The sequence below is a fragment of the Leishmania major genome, chromosome 36, assembly GCF_000002725.2.
Source record: "Leishmania major strain Friedlin complete genome, chromosome 36".
In the NCBI taxonomy this organism is placed as follows: domain Eukaryota; phylum Euglenozoa; class Kinetoplastea; order Trypanosomatida; family Trypanosomatidae; genus Leishmania; species Leishmania major.
The window spans coordinates 964,908-980,336 of NC_007287.2; the positions used below are offsets into that span (position 1 = coordinate 964,908).

The 15,429-nt window shown below is 59.0% G+C and overlaps 3 protein-coding genes across 3 annotated transcripts; all 3 read left to right on the forward strand.

Annotated features, from left to right (window-relative positions):
• Nucleotides 1-290: 290 nt before the first annotated feature.
• On the forward strand, nt 291-1,352 carry LmSMT (putative sterol 24-c-methyltransferase; the record flags this gene model as incomplete). The annotated part of the gene is made up of 1 exon (XM_001686764.1): nt 291-1,352. One exon carries the CDS (start codon nt 291-293, stop codon nt 1,350-1,352), a length of 1,062 nt encoding a protein of 353 aa, XP_001686816.1.
• Nucleotides 1,353-3,668: 2,316 nt separating this feature from the next.
• On the forward strand, nt 3,669-4,685 carry LMJF_36_2400 (conserved hypothetical protein; the record flags this gene model as incomplete). The annotated part of the gene is made up of 1 exon (XM_001686765.1): nt 3,669-4,685. One exon carries the CDS (start codon nt 3,669-3,671, stop codon nt 4,683-4,685), a length of 1,017 nt encoding a protein of 338 aa, XP_001686817.1.
• A 4,556-nt stretch (nt 4,686-9,241) lies between these two features.
• On the forward strand, nt 9,242-15,019 carry LMJF_36_2410 (conserved hypothetical protein; the record flags this gene model as incomplete). The annotated part of the gene is made up of 1 exon (XM_001686766.1): nt 9,242-15,019. One exon carries the CDS (start codon nt 9,242-9,244, stop codon nt 15,017-15,019), a length of 5,778 nt encoding a protein of 1,925 aa, XP_001686818.1.
• Between the last annotated feature and the right edge of the window lie 410 nt (nt 15,020-15,429).

Genomic DNA, 15,429 nt, shown 5'->3' on the forward strand with positions numbered 1-15,429 from the left:
TTTTGTGTTTCTCCCTGGCACCTCCTTCCCTCTCTCTCTCTCTCTCCCTCTCTCCCTCTCTCCCTCTCTCTCTCTCTCTCTCTCGTCTCCCTCTTCCTGAGGAGGCTGGGACCGCTCACTTCTGTCCCTCCCCCATTCCATTCCCCTGACGGGTTTTCACTTCCCTCGATAGCAGCGTCGCCTTCTGCTCACCTCCTACCCTCCCCCGCCGTCGCTGCTCCACGCACAGCCATCTACAAAGTCATTTAGTTCCTCAACCTCACAGTCTCACACCTACACGCCGGAACAACATGTCTGCCGGTGGCCGTGAGATCACGCCGATGAACCTGCTTCGTCGCCGCAACAAGGATGAGATAAACGGGGATGTCAACGCCGCCGCCGACCGCTTCCGCAACCGCTTCGAGAAGGCAACCCTCGAGGAGCGCAAGGCCGCCACCACGACGATGGTCAACGAGTACTACGACCTGGTGACGGACTTCTACGAGTACGGCTGGGGCCAGAACTTTCATTTCGCGCCGCGCTACGCCGGCGAGACCTTCTTCGAGTCCCTCGCGCGCCACGAGTACTTCCTGGCCGCCCGCGGCGGCTTCATGGAGGGCGACCATATCGTCGACGTGGGCTGCGGCGTCGGCGGTCCGGCGCGCAACATAGTTCGCCTCACGCGCTGTAACGTCACCGGCGTCAACAACAACGATTACCAAATCAGCCGCGCTCGCCGTCATGACGCACTCGCCGGTATGAGCTGCAAAATCGACTACGTCAAGACCGACTTCTGCAACATGAGCTTAGCCGACAACACCTTCGACGGCGCCTACGCCATCGAGGCCACATGCCACGCAAAGGACAAGGTCAAGTGCTATAGCGAGGTCTTCCGTGTCATCAAGCCCGGCACCTGCTTCGTCCTGTACGAGTGGTGCATGACCGACAAGTACAACCCCAATGACGAGTACCATCGCACGATCAAGCACCGCATTGAGCTGGGCGACGGCCTGCCGGAGATGGAGACGTGCAAGCAGGTGATCGAGTACATGAAGGAGGCCGGTTTCGTGGTGGAGGAAGCCATAGATGTCATCAGTCAGTTCGAGTCCAGCCCCATCAAGAGCATCCCGTGGTACCAGCCGCTGGTTGGCGACTACTCGTCCCTGCAGGGCCTGCGCTCTACCCCGATTGGCCGCATCCTCACCAACATCATGTGTCGCGTGCTGGAGTTCGTGCACCTAGCTCCGAAGGGCACGTACAAGGCGACGGAGGTTTTGGAGGAGGCTGCGGAAAGCCTGGTGGTGGGCGGTCAGCTCGGCATCTTCACGCCGTCCTTCTACATCCGCGCTCGCAAGCCGTCCAAGCAGGCCTAGGTGTCGAGGTTGCAGAGGGACGCCGAACACGCTGACCGCTGCCTTTACCTCCGCCATGCCTGCCCGCCAGATGTGTCGTCTTCTACTGGCTGCGTTTCCTTGGTCATGTATGCACGGGGCGCATGTGCGCACGCTTCTGCTGAAGTGGTTTTTTCTACTCCGTGGTATGTTGCCCATGCAGCTGTTTTTGTTTCAAGAGCCCTGGACTTTTTTCTTGCTTTGCAAGAGTCCATTACTGGGCGTGTGTCTCCCTTCCTCCTCAGATACTCTCCCGCGTATGTGCGCGGAAAGGATGATAGCGAATATATTACCACTTTCGTAAACGAAAGTTCCTTTGACCACTCATACGAATTCACACGTGCGAGGAGGGCCAAAACGATTAAACAGAGGCTGGCAAGGAGTCCGCTCGGTGTGCCGGTAAGGTGGTCTTGCCTAGGGGTGCGTCCAGGAGTCCCGAAAACTGTGCACCTATCTGCCTCTCTGCCTCTATCAAAGTGCGTGCCTCTGTTTGTCTGCGTGTGTTTTTGTTGGCTCTTGCATTGCCTGTATAGCTGGGTTCTCTGCCGGATTCTTTTCGTTTGGTTACTGTTTCACAGCGTGTATGGCGGCGGCCCAGCCGGAGGTGGTGGTTCTTCCGTTTACCACAGCATTCGATAGACATACACATGTGACACCATTCACGTCCAACGAACGCTAAGCAAGCACAAAAAAAAAGCAAAACAAAAAAAGAGGACATGTGGGCAACGAGAAGAGAGAGAGAGAGAGGGGGGATGGTACGCAACAGCAACGACACAAGCAAAAAAAAGCGAGAAAGCATAGAGAGGACACAAACGGTGTACGTGTGTGTGTGTGTGTCTATCTGCGTGTACAGACCCGTGAGCCGCATGAAGGGCAACATCGCTATCATCGCCGCACTCTCGACCTCACGCCGTTGGCAGCGCAGATACACAGCAAAGGCCCGAGCGCATACTCTTTACACAGATGCTTGTACAGATATAGACGAAGACGGTGCACCGAGAAAATACAATCAATGAAAAATGAAAGCGTCAGGGTCGGTGACCCCCCACCCTTCTGTTCCTGTGTTGCTTTTCGCTTCTGTCTGTTCCATATTCTTCTGGTTATTTTCTTCGACCGTGTGTGTGTGTGTGTGTGTGGAACTTTCGGTGTACCTCTTCCTCACTTCCGCCCTCTTCAGCAAAAGACTCCTCGCATGTTGGCCGAGAGAAAGCGAAGAACCATATGCGTGTGCCTCTGTCGGCGAATCTGATGTGTCGCTGCACAAAGAGAGGCAGGCATACGCTGGTGGGCCCGGCACGGAGAAGGATTGGCCACTCACAGGTTCGCTCCCCCCTCCACATACCCTAACGTACGAGCAACTTCCACATCTATGCACGATAGTCGAAAAAAGATGATGGTGGTATTGCGTAGGAGCGTTCTGAGATGCAGTAAAGAAGCAAACTATTTCAGATGCACACGCATACAACTGCGCATGCACGCCAAAGCTAAAAGCAGCTCATGCACAGGTATGTACACGCACATGTATGTGTGTGTGTGTGTGTGTGTGTGTGTGTGTGTGTGTGTGTGTGTGTGTCGTGATCAGAAAACAAAACAAAACTTTGTCGGCTGAAGACTGCAAGAACAAGAAGCACCACAGAGAGTTGAGAGCGACTGCATTCGGAAGTGCATGTAGAGAGGCGCGCCTTGTTGACCGTCAACACGTATGCGAGCTTATGAGTGCGGGAGAAGCTCGGTCGGGGGAGAGGATAGTGGAAAGAAGTCGAGGAAGTCGTGTCCGCTTATGTGCGCGCCGGGTGGCTGTAGAGCCTCTCCTAGCCGTTGTCTCTCCTTCCCTAATGAACCGCTATGCCCACCTTACCCCGCCGCACCTCGCAGTGTGTTGCCCAGAGGGATGCGTCAAACAAGCAGTAAAAAGAAGCAACATCATGGGAGGCAGCAGAAGTGGCTGCTGCGGACCTCTCTCTCTCTTTCTTCCCCGCCGGCCTCTTGTGCACGGGAGAGTTGCGCGCAAGGTGCAATCCTCGATGCCCGCCCATGGGGTCACTCTCCTTCCATGCATCTCACTTTGGGCCTCATCTCTCCCGTGTGTTTCGTTTTGTCTTCTTTTGTTTTTCGTTCTCGCTGATGTGGCCCCTGATGCGTTTCTTTGCCTTCGGGGCGTGAGTACGCGTCCGATTTGAGGCACCCCCGCTACGCAAGCAACGCGCGCCACGCTCGATCTCCCTCTCCTCTGTCAAGTCTATTCGCGCGTCAACACCCACACGCCCACGCACAAGCCTGCCCCCGCGCGTGAGAGCCATGCTGAACGAGAGTGAGCATCACCTGGTGGCTGTGGCCTTTCAGTCCATGGACCCCAACAACACCGGTATGGTTGCCCTAAGCGAAGTCAAGAAGCGGTACTTCGCGCATGCGCACCCGCGCGTAAAGGAGGGCAGCATGGCGCCATCAGCCGCACGCGACACGTTGGATTACCATTTCAGCGTCTGTGCTGCCGATCACGAAGGCAGCATTACCTTCGATGAATTCCTGGCATACCACGAAAAGCTCGCCGACGAGGCGTACGACGAGCACGTCGGTGACGTTGCAGCCTTCACGAAGAAGACGATCATGGGGTTGTGGAGACTCGGCGATGTGTTGCTGCCGACAGGCGTGCGTCCCGCCTTTCCGGTCACGCAGACGCCGACCGGGCTGTACGCGGTGACGCTCATGACGTTGGTTTGGGTAGAGCGTAGGCAGATGGCTGCGTCTCCGGCTTCAGGTCAGCAATCCCCCAGCAGCGGTGGCGCTGCGCACGATGACCTCTTTGTGCTCCGTGGGATCAAAGACGTGGTCCGCCCCATCTTTACCCGCGGTGACCTGCCAGACGAGTTGCAGGGCTACTTTGCGTACCCGGAGGAGCTGTCCGGGATGGCAATAGACTATGTGGCGCCTCGTTTGTCGATTCAGCGATGGTACGACTTCACGTGGGAGTACTCGGAGGGCAAGTACTGCGGCGTCGAAGGCATCATCTCCACCCGTGTCGATCTAGAATCCTTGCCTGCTGGTCTACGGCAGTTTGTCTGCGAGCATGCCACAGCAGTGTCGCGCGGCACGACATGGATGCAGACAAGGCTCGTGATGAACCCCATGTACAAGAAGACGAGCTCTGCTTACGGATGTGGCGTCAACGAGGAGTGCCGCAAGATCCACCACTGGAAAGTAAAGACGTTTGAGGGGAAACAGTACGGCAGCCAGTACCAAGGCCTGTGCGGTAAGTACTTTTCCAAGTTGGGGGCGCCGCTGAAGTCCGGCACCGCAACAGGCATAAACATATAAAAACAGTGCCGGTAGTGAGGTATGTGGAACTGGACGACCGCGAGGCGCAATGTGTGAGCCGCGCAAGCTTGCGCTTCGCCTCTGGCCCCTCCTCCGCCGTCGTGTACGATGCCATGTAAGAGTGCATGGGTAGGTGGGGCAGAAGAAGGGGAAAGGGCTGCGCCGTTTGTTTTTCTAGTCTCTGCCGCGGTCGCATCCACTGCACGCACGGCTTCTGACGATGATGGCACGTGTGATGGAGGAAAAGAGGGGCGGGGAGAGAGAGACTGCAGAGCAGTTGTCTCTCTGGTCAAACCGTCGTGTCTTCCCCACCCATCAAACCCCGCCTCCCCGCTGCTGCCGCCGCCGCCCTCCTCGCCGCTCGTCTGCGTCTGCTTTTTTACAGACGCACACAGTCGTCTTGGTCGCCAATCGCCCCATGGCGTTTCTCCCGTTGGTCGATGTACACGATGTGATGTGCAACTTTGGCGAACGTCAGCGCCGTTTGAAACAGATGTATGGAAGAACCCTCACGAGGGAGGGTGTCGCATGGCTAGCACGGATTCCCGACTCTCCTCTTCCTCCTTGGCGAAAAAGGAGAGAAAGGAAGGCGAAAGTTGCGCTTCCTGTTTTCGGCCGTGTGCCTACCGCATAGAATTCCTCCGTTGCCGGCGTTGTGCCTCTCCCTTTCTGCGTGCGCATGCAGCCACCCACGGTCGTGAGCATCTTCCTTCTGCAAAAGTTGAAGGCGTCACGGTCGTACGGGTTTCCGGCCGGCTGCGACGCCCGCAGCCTGCGCTGAGATGCTCCGAGTCGTTTTTGTTTGTTTTGTTTTACCTTGTTCAAGCGCCCCCTCGCCCATCCTCGGATCCGAAGTCGCTTTTTCTCTTCTCCTTTCCCACCTGCACTCGCCACCGCTCCTCCCCTGTGCGGCTGCCTTTCTGTGTTGCACGTAACCCTGCCCCGGAACTGTACGCTTCTCTCGCTCTCGTCGTCCTCGCACGAACACCACAGCACATTTTTTTCTGCTCTTTCTTTTCCGTCCCTTATCCCTCGTACACTCTGACTTCGCCCTCATCACGGTCTCACCTGCACAGCTGCGCAGCGATGGCATCATCGGTAAGGACTACGCCAGCTCCCACGTCAGGTACTCCCTCGCCATTTAGAGCATCGCAGATGAAGCCTACTATGTTGATGTGATCCAGGGCACCGTCACCTGCATGCCTCACCGCCTCGTTCTTGTCGCTTGCAGTACCGACCCATCTCGCTGATCGCGATGCGATCGTGCTGTCCGCCGGACCACTGCCACAGCCGAACTAGATGCACCTAGAGACGATGTCACACACAACGTCAGTGGTGGCGTACGTTGCGGCAATGCTCAAGGAGCACGTCTGGGAAACCTTCATGAGCGTGCTTATCTGCATCTCAAACCGGGCGGATGTGGTAGCCACTTCCTTGCGGAAGGCACTGGGCGTCCAGCTGAGGCGCTTTATCTGCACTGGCACCTACCTCAGCTCAGCTAGACAGAACCTGCTCTTGGCCTGGGAGTTGAAGGGCAGCGTATTGCCGGTGTTTACGTAATCTTTCGTCATGCTTGGCGAAAGCGTTGACAGCTGCATCGCGGCGTTGTCGAATGCCAAAGTGGGCAGCATGTTTCTGGGCCGACTGCAGCGCTTGTTACCATGCCCCCTGCTGCTGCACGGAGAGCACAGCGAGAATTCTGTGTTTGAGAACGTGCCGGTGGTCATTGGTGCCGCCGGGGTCAAGGGTATTATCGAACGAGTGCTGACGGAGGAGAACGCCGGTTTTCACTACTTCGGCGACGTCACTTGCCTCTTTGTTAAGAAGGTCATAAAGGCGCATCCCCTGTCAGGCGGGAGTGCGGAGCCTCCTGCCCGTCCCACCTGTCTGCCTCATTTCTCCGTGTCGCCAGCTGTGCCCCTTCGAGTCTTGTATATGGGATCACGACTCGGTCTGTCGACTAGGTGCTCATCAGACGCAATGTGCAGGTCACTCCGGGGCTCCGGCCGCAGTATCTCGTCCCAACGGCTGGCGGGCCCAGCCTCCGCAGAGCACCAGGGATGTTTGGAGCATAGGTGTGTTTGGCACGACACGACACGGCCACGCGGTGGACGGACAGGGGCGCCGTGTGCGGGGGCCCATCGGAAGATCGGTTGTGCCTGCGAAGCTGCGCACGCGTTGCCACGCGTCAAATCCTCTGTGGAGGTCGACCCGTGTGCTCTGCGAGCTGCAGGGCGTTTATCCCACGGCGTGGGCGGCTTCCGTGAGTCTGCCGAGAGCGGGGCCCTTGAGGCGATGGATGCACGCCTCCGACACCTGCGCCCCCTCCCTCAGCGGCATGACGATCGCGTCATCCGCAGTCAGCATCTCCATGTGCGCAGAGCGCCCGCCTTTCCACAAGCCTTCGATGCTCACGGGGTGCGATCGGTGGCCGACGTGATCGCTGTCGAGCTCCGCAAACGCGAGGCCGCGCGAGGCTTGGCCATACATGAGAAGCTCATCGCAACGCAACAGAGACGGACCCTCCCCTGCGCCCTGAAGAACACCTTCGCAAACAGAATGTCTCCGTCTGACACACTTCCTATCGCGTGAGAGAGGGATGGGGTGGCGCGGGACCAGTGGAATCCGGTGTGGTGGAGTTGTGAGTACCCAAAGGTCTCTGCGGGGGCCGGCGCACTCACCTGCTGGCGTAGGACAGCGAGGAAGAGAGGATCACAAGAGAGAGAGAGAGAGTTCGTTGTTGACACTTACTGCTAGGTGGCACATTCATGTCGGGAAGAGGGCGCATGTGGGTGTGGGTGTAGGGATGTGGATTTATCGTTGTCCCCTACCGTCATGTGAAAGGGCGCAAACTGGAGTCTGACCCCAATACAAAGAGAAAGATAGGTCGTGGCAGCGTTAGACTTCTTCTGTTGTCTCTCTTTTCCGCCTCCGGGTCCCCCGTGTATGCCGACGCTGTTCGGACTTCTACGGACGTGTCTGCGGACGTGCTTCTAGCCTTCCCTCGTGGAGAACAAGAAGAGGCGCAAACGTTTTTCTTGCGCTCCTCATATCTGCTCATGTACATCACCTTTCTGCTACTTCTTTTCAGGCGGCGGTTCGCTCGACGCCACCCGTGCTGTATTTCACGTCCCCACCCCTCCTGATGTGTCGTTGCACACTCGAAGTGCGGCCAGCTGAACTTTCTCTTCTTGCTTTGTGTTTTCCGTTATCGTCCCAGACGCTGTGAAATGCGCGCAGCATTCCGCAACGGTAAGTGTGTGTGTGTGTGTGTGTGTGTGTGTGTGTGTGTGTTGCTGCACAGCGTGCTTTCTTGTGCCGAAAGGTGGAAAGGGAGGAGGGGTAACGTATTCCACACAAGGACGCTGAAACTACACCAAAAAAAAGGTAAGGAATGTTGGTGCTGGGAAGCTTTATTTGTCTTTGTGCCCCGCTTCCTGAGGCTATGACGCGTGTGAGGGATACGCGCCTGTTGCGCAACGAGGAGTCTTCGGGTGTGTAAATGTTGGCGAGTGGGTTTTCCCTTTCTCGTGCCGTTCTCTCGCTCACTTTTTGGTGAATCTTCCGTAGCACCCACGGTCGGTTCCCACTACACGACCATCGCTGACGTTTTCTCAACCCTGCGCGCACGCTATCGATGTACTCTTTTCCTTGGCGCGCTGCCGTCTCCTTTCACCTTCCTCTCTCTCTCCCTCTCACCCTTTCTCCGCCCCACCTCCGTCTAGATCCCCACAGTTGTGCCTGTGCCTATAGTGGTGTATGTATGTGTGCGCTCCTTGAGTGCTGCTCGCATTTTTTTTCTCAGTCTTCGTAGTCCTCCTTCCCTCGTCACACGTCAATTATCTCTCAAAGTGTGTGCACACGCGAGGCCATCGAGAAAGAGAGCGAAGAGTGCGACGGGCACTCTTTTGTTTCGCCTAGTTTGGCTTAACCGCCGCTCTCTCACCCTTCCTCGCCCTGCTCACTCACTGCTGCGACTCCGCAAGCGCAGGCAACCACCAGTATCATCAACAGAGGTGGCCATCATCGTTTTTTCACTGTTGGGGCACTTACAAGTCTCTCTCTTTCCCTCTGTCTCTCGATTTGTCTCCTCTGCAGTCGCGCGCGTCTGCGTTGTCTGTGGGGTGTGGGTTTCTTAACTTCTGTCTTTCCATCTAGCTCTTCTCTGCTGTCCTGAACACCCCTCTACTTCTTGGCGCCGTGCAGAACGCGTTGCGTGAGAGCCTTGCTACCTAGGTGAGCGATCGCGGGCTTCCTTCCGCTCTGTTTTGCTCTACCTACGCAGGCGCTCCCCCCTCCCTGCCCAATCTATACCCCCTCCTCTATTTTGTCATCCCTCGTGCGCTGGCCCTGGTGCGCATGACGCACTCGTTCAGGAGGCAGCAGCATCGAAGCACGTCACCCATCTAAACAGCTCTTCTACGGTTGGTCTTATTATTGTGGATGTGTGTGTGTGTGTGTGTGTCTTCGTCGTCTTTCAGATTTGATTGCTGGGCCCTTCCAGTGCTGAACAAGCACGCGTACACGTCACTCCCTCTCTTTCCCTCCCCGGTGGCATGACTGTGTCCCTGCATGACTTGATCAAAGAATGGGAGGTGGTGAACGCGGAGCTGTATAGGGCCTCCCTGGAGTCGCACCAGCGCTATTCGTTCCCGGCGAGCAGCCACGGCCGTTCAAATGATAGTGATTGCTCTGCGGAGGAACCCTCGCTCTCCCCCCCTCCACTGTCTAGCACCACCACGTACGCGCGGGTGTACAATCTCCTCTCACATGTGCGCCAGATTGCGGAGGACGCCCGCTATAACTCCTTCTGCATCATACAGCATCTCCTGTGGGTGACCGTCGTCGCGTGGGCAAATCAGATGGCAAGCGCGTCCAGTAATCTTATTCGGCTTCCGAGTGAACTGCGACAGTACTACGAGCCGTCCCCATGGTGCGCGACACGGCGCGACGGCATAAACGACGACACAGCTGGCAAGAAAGTGCCTTCGGCGTCCACCCCGGTGCAGCGGACATCGTTCCCATGCTCCTTGCTTCCACCGTTAGAGTTTTGGGACCCCAGCGTGCTGGAGGAGATGGCAGGCGCATCATCCCCCGCACCAGAAGTCGTGCGCAACGCCTCTCTCCACCGCGCGCCGAACTTGCCCGAAGTGTGGAGCAATGCTGTGCAGCGCATATTTACGCTGTGGTGCGCCACACCAATGGCTGGCTCTTGCGCAGGAGCTGTGCAGCCATGCACCGCGCAAAGCACTTGCAGCACTGTGCCACCAGGGACGCTAGAATACGCACATGTCTGGGTCATTGTGGCGCAGCACTATCACCGCTTCAAATCGCTGCTTTCTCTCTTCTTTCTCCGGTACGACGTGGTACTCGAGGACGCAGAGGAGCTGCTGCAGCGGCGAGGCCGCCAACAGCTTCAGGAGCAGCAGGACCGCCGCCTCAGCGACCTTCACGATGAGGAAGTGCAGCGCGCTGGAACACATTCGGCCCGGCCGCTGTCGCCTCCGCTGCGTCGCCGCGGCGAGACTTCGCTTGTGTCATCTTTCAGCATCAGCCCTGGAGGTGCGGCAAGTGCCGCAGGTGCAGACAACAGCATGAGTCGCTCCAGTACCCCTGCAGCCCTGTCTACAGATCGAGAAGCTACCAAAACCACCGACAAGCAAGCTCGTCTGTCGGCGTGTCCTCCCTCCTCTCTCCCCAGCACCGCCAACCTTCTCGGGCATCTCATGCGAATCATTGTGAACGAGAACCTTGCGAAGATCCGCGAAGTGACTGGTGAGGTCCTTCTCTTTCTCTTGCTACCCCGCGTCCACTGCGCTCGGCTGCGAAGCCAGGTCACGACACCTGCCAGCGACACAGGTAATCCCAGGCAACTGTCGCATTGTGCGCCGCCGCAGGACAACACCGAGACGGGTGAGGCAGATACGGGAAAGGAGGCGTCGTTGGCATTAAAAACGATGCGGCAGCTCTCTGGCGTGTCATCTTGGCACAGCGATGAGCAACACGACGACGACGACGATCGCGTCGTCTGGTCATCGCCCCCATCACCACTGCTCTCATACACAGCCGCGTCGTTCGGCCACGGCAACGGAGACACACCTGCGCCAGCTCCCAGGGCAGGCATACTTACCTCGAACCCCCACGTGAGAGAACGGGCGCAACAAGAGGAGTACGTTGCGCGCCACGTCTTCAAGCTTCTTTTCCTGGTTGAGCACTGCCGAGTGCACGTACTTCAGCATTGGCTCGTCGAGAATGGCAAGCGTCTTGCCTTCTTCTATGGTTCGCAGTTGGCTGCGAACCTTTTCGACAATACCGCGGGACAGCAAGCTGCCTTGGCCCACGATCCTTCATCCTGTGACCCCTCCGTTACGACCATCGCCGCAACTCGCACCCTCGCGGGTGCGAATCGAGTACTTCGCGAGACTCTGCAAGCGTACATCCGGCTTCGTGCCAAGCTGCTCTTTTTGAACGCTGGTACGACGCACTTTCTAGACGCCCTGACCCCGTGGGGGCGGACGCGCATGCTGGAGAGCCTGAACGCTTTCCTCTGCGGCTTCTGCGGTGTGATACTGCCCTCCTCGTTTCCTTCAGATGGCGGTGCTTCAGACAAGAGCACCACTGAATCCTCCAAGGAGCCACGGAACCAGGCAGCGTCGTCGCCGCTGGACGGCTGCGACGAGTCGGTTCTCTTTACCCCGACGAACGCCGCCGTCGCCGACTTTGTGCAGAGGTGGGGGGTGCCACTCTGGATCGCCATGTGTGACGAAGCGCAGCAGCGTATGGAGGCACTGAAGCATGTCGAGCAAAAGCGCGCCAAGCGGCCAAAGCAGCGCATGCCGCTACCCGAGAACGAGTGTTTGTGCGTCATGCCACCCGCCAAGTATCAGCAGCAACAGCAGCAGCGGCACACGATGGAGAAGTGGTCAGGCGGGGACATGGGCGAGAAGGACCACTGGCGCGGCGGTCTGTGCAACACAGGCACGTCATCGGCGCCCGTCACGTCTTCCTTAACCACCGCAGTCGTCAGTGCCGTCGATGATGATCGTGCCGAAAAACCCGACACGCGCGACCGTCACTCCGTCGCCTCTACCGAGCTGGAGGATGCTGTGTCACGCACGACCAGTATTGTTTGGCCACCGAGGTCGCCGACCGTCGCAAACGAAGGCGAGGCCGGCAGCGGCGGCACTGGCATTCACCGCCATGGTGGTGCCAAGGAGGCGGATCGAGCTTTCACTCGCCGCCGCGGCAGAGGACTGGATCTGAAGCGCGTTCTGCAGCAGCAGCAGCAACGTCGCGCGCGCCTTGGCAACGTGAAGCTCCCGCAGCAAGGCGTAACGGCAAGTAGAGTCGGTGCCCCACTCGCGAGCAGCGAGGATGGCGGCGGTGACGTTGTCGAGAGCCTCTACACAGAGGAAACCGCATCAGCGGGCGACGATGGCTCTGTGTCCGCAGCCGCCTTGGGTGCAAGAAGCGATGGCGCCAACGTGGGTCGTCTGCGCGACAACAACGGTGCGGCCGCGACGGCGGCAAGACAACGTGGCGGTAACGACCTCACGACAGCTGCCGGTTCTCACGTGAAGCGGTTTTCTCGCTCCGCACAGCTACACCAGGTGGCCACCTTGCCAGATGAAGGCTTCCCGTGTCTTCTCTACCTAATGCCGCGCCGTAGCCGCTTCCCCGTGCTGGACAAGGCAGCGGCGGCTCTGCAGCAGCAACTCTTCACGCGCTTTAGCGCCAACGTGCAAGCCTACCTCACCGACTACCTGACGGAGTGCGAAACGGCAGCGGCAGCGGCCGTCGCCGCCGATCAGCGCGCAGCCTCAGCCTTGCAGAAAAAGAAGCGAGAGAAAGCAGCTCACGTGACAACCATGGGAGGGCATGCGGGTGCCGGCACTGCGGCTACCTCCTCCATCGCCGTCGTCACACCGTTTCCCAAACCTGTGCTTGCCCGTATGGTCTTCCTCTTGGAGATGACCTACGCTGCGTTGCAGGGGCGCGACGGCGCTGCGAGCGAGAGCTGCGGCCACCACACCGAAGATAATCACGCTATCGGTAATGGTGGCAGTCGGCGCCCGCTGATGGAGACAGGCCTTACCGCCACTGGGCAGGAGCTCGGCGCCGCCGTTCTCGAGCAGTGCAACGGCGAGTTTGACGGTGTGGTCTCCACAACGCTTTCCGCGCCAACGTCGCCAGCCCTGCTGGCCATTGCTGCCGTCCGCAAAGGCTTCCAAGGCTTCCTCATCTCCCTGGAAAAGCGCGCTGTGCTGGCACTGGTGCAGGCGCTGTATGGCCTCATACAGCAGGGCGCGGCCCAGCAGCCTCCCGCGGCCCAGCTGAGCGCTGTGGACACCATCCTGAATATGGCCTCGCTGCTTAACTCCAAGGACATGTTTGTGCTGCTGCTGAAGGGCTATCTCGCACCGCAAGTGATGATGTGCCGATCGCAGTCCGAGATTTTGGTGGAGTCACAGGTGGTGAGCCGTATGGCCTACCGCCTTGGCGCGGCAGTGGCGGCGCCGTGCATGACACTGCTGAGGGACCTGCAGCTGGCCATGTCCGATCCCCGGAGCACGATGAGATCGTCGCCTCCCTCTGGAGCACGCGCAGACCTTGCAGAGGATCGGGAGCTGAATGCTACACACGGGAGTCTAAGCGGGGAAGGCAGAAGAGGCGACGGCGGCGACTTTGGAGGCGCGAGTAGCAGAGACATCGCCATGGAATGTGCGCAGCTCGCGGCAACGCAAGACGCAGAGACGCTGGGAGACATCCGTCCCCTGCAACACGGCGCCTTCGGTCTCATCCACCGCGTTCGCGTTCTTTGTCAAGCCTGGTGGCAGCCGCACACAGCCGTGGTGCTGTCTTCCCGGCGACTACGCCAACTGTGGGAGCAGCACCAGCTGCTGGACGAGCGCATGGTCGACGCGGTGCTGAGCGTCGAGTGGCAGTACGACGGGCACTCTGAGCCATTTCGCGGCTACGGGCGACAAGTTAAGCTAAGGGAACGCGAGAACACCAGTCCGTTGCATCCTCCGTCGCGCAGTAGTGGTGGCGGTGGCCCAAAGAGCCTGCGGAGCAGTCTTAGTGACGCTCCGCATGGCAGTCATTGGCGGCACGGCGACGGAGGCCAGAACTCTGGACCCCTCGCTGCAGGGACGCAGCTGCGTACCGTGACGGCAGCCGCGGTGGTGCGCGGTTTCTCCTCGGCGTTGGGCAATGCGGTACGTCGCACAGGACGTCAGGCCGGTGACTTTGGCTACAACGACTCTGACAACGAATCCGAGGACTACAGGGAGGCCTATGGTGGGCTGCTGACGCTGAGCACGCTGCAGCAGTACCGCAGCGCGTACGCACCATCAAACTCGTCGTACAGAGGCAGCAACCTCTCGTCTGTTGGAAGCCCCGGTGCAGTGGGCGGCCTAGGTGCAAGCGGGGAGCACCGGGGGACTTCCGATGGAGGTCAAAGCACGACTGTCGACGACCACGCCTCAACCGCCGTGCCGGCGGACGGGCAGCTGGAGCGGAGGCGGCTGCGTTGGCCACTGGGCAACGGCCAGCTGGCCTTCTACATCTTCTCCAGGGGCGCTGCCAGCGCTGGCCGTAGCGTCTCCCAGGCCGTGCAGATCGTCGGTCCCCCACTTGCGTTGCTGGTGTGTCAGCTACTGGACCGCGCAAGTGAGCAACCGTACACCTTCGACGCGCTGCACAAGGCGCTCCCGGTGCAGGCACCAAAGCCGCTGCTTGCCCATATTCTGCACGAACTTGTCAAGGCCGACGTCGTCGTGCGCAGCGTGGCTGCAGGTGCCCGGCAGCTGACGTACCAGCTTCGTGATGATACCCGCGAGGTTCGTCAGCGCAAGGTCATCGTTGACGTACGCGCCGCTGCGCGGCAGCAGTGGGTAGCGCAGACAATGGATATGACGGCCGCAGACGACGGCGAAGACGACAGCTCCGAGAAGGGCGGCGCTCGCAACCCTGCTTTCCCGGCGAACCCGACGGAAGCAGCCACTGCTTTTCCCGCGTCATCACTGAAACCGGCGCGGCAGGCGCGCCTCGACGCACCTGTCAATGCGAAAGCTGCACCGAGCGCACCAGGTGATGAGCCGTCGTCACCGACGTACTCGGCAGACAGTGCACACAAGATCAAGGTGTGCATTGTGCGGATCATGAAGGCCGAGCGCGTCCTCCCGCATCGCGAACTGGTGGAGCGCGTCGCGCTCGCATTGGAGGGCCAGTTGGTGGTCACTCCCAGCCAGTTCAAGTGCTGCGTTGCATACCTCATTGAGAAGGAGTTTCTCCAGCGCGGGGAGCAAGGGGAATACGTGTTCGTATCGTAACTGGTATGAGGTTCGCAAGAGTGTATGATTGGGCCCGCATCAGAGCGCGACTGTACCGGCGGAGGAGAACAAAAGCATATGTCTTTGAATGTACACGCACTCCCCCATTTCTGTGAGCCTGCGTGTAGCACGAGACACGCATCCTTGTGTGCCAGCGAGAGGTGATTGATCTAGCCGAAGAGCACACAGATGCATCCTTGGCGTGTCGCAACAGGACAAGTGCATCAACAAGTGTCCTCGAGTCGTGCAGACCGCCCGGCGCCACGTCCACGTCCTCGCGTTAGAGTAAGGAGGCCTTGTCACCCACTGCACTGCGCGCGAGTGCTGGCACAAGTTACGAATCTGTGTTGTATGTGCACTTCTATCCACTTGTTGGTGCTGCCGTGCTCGTCATCTCACCATCGCCACGT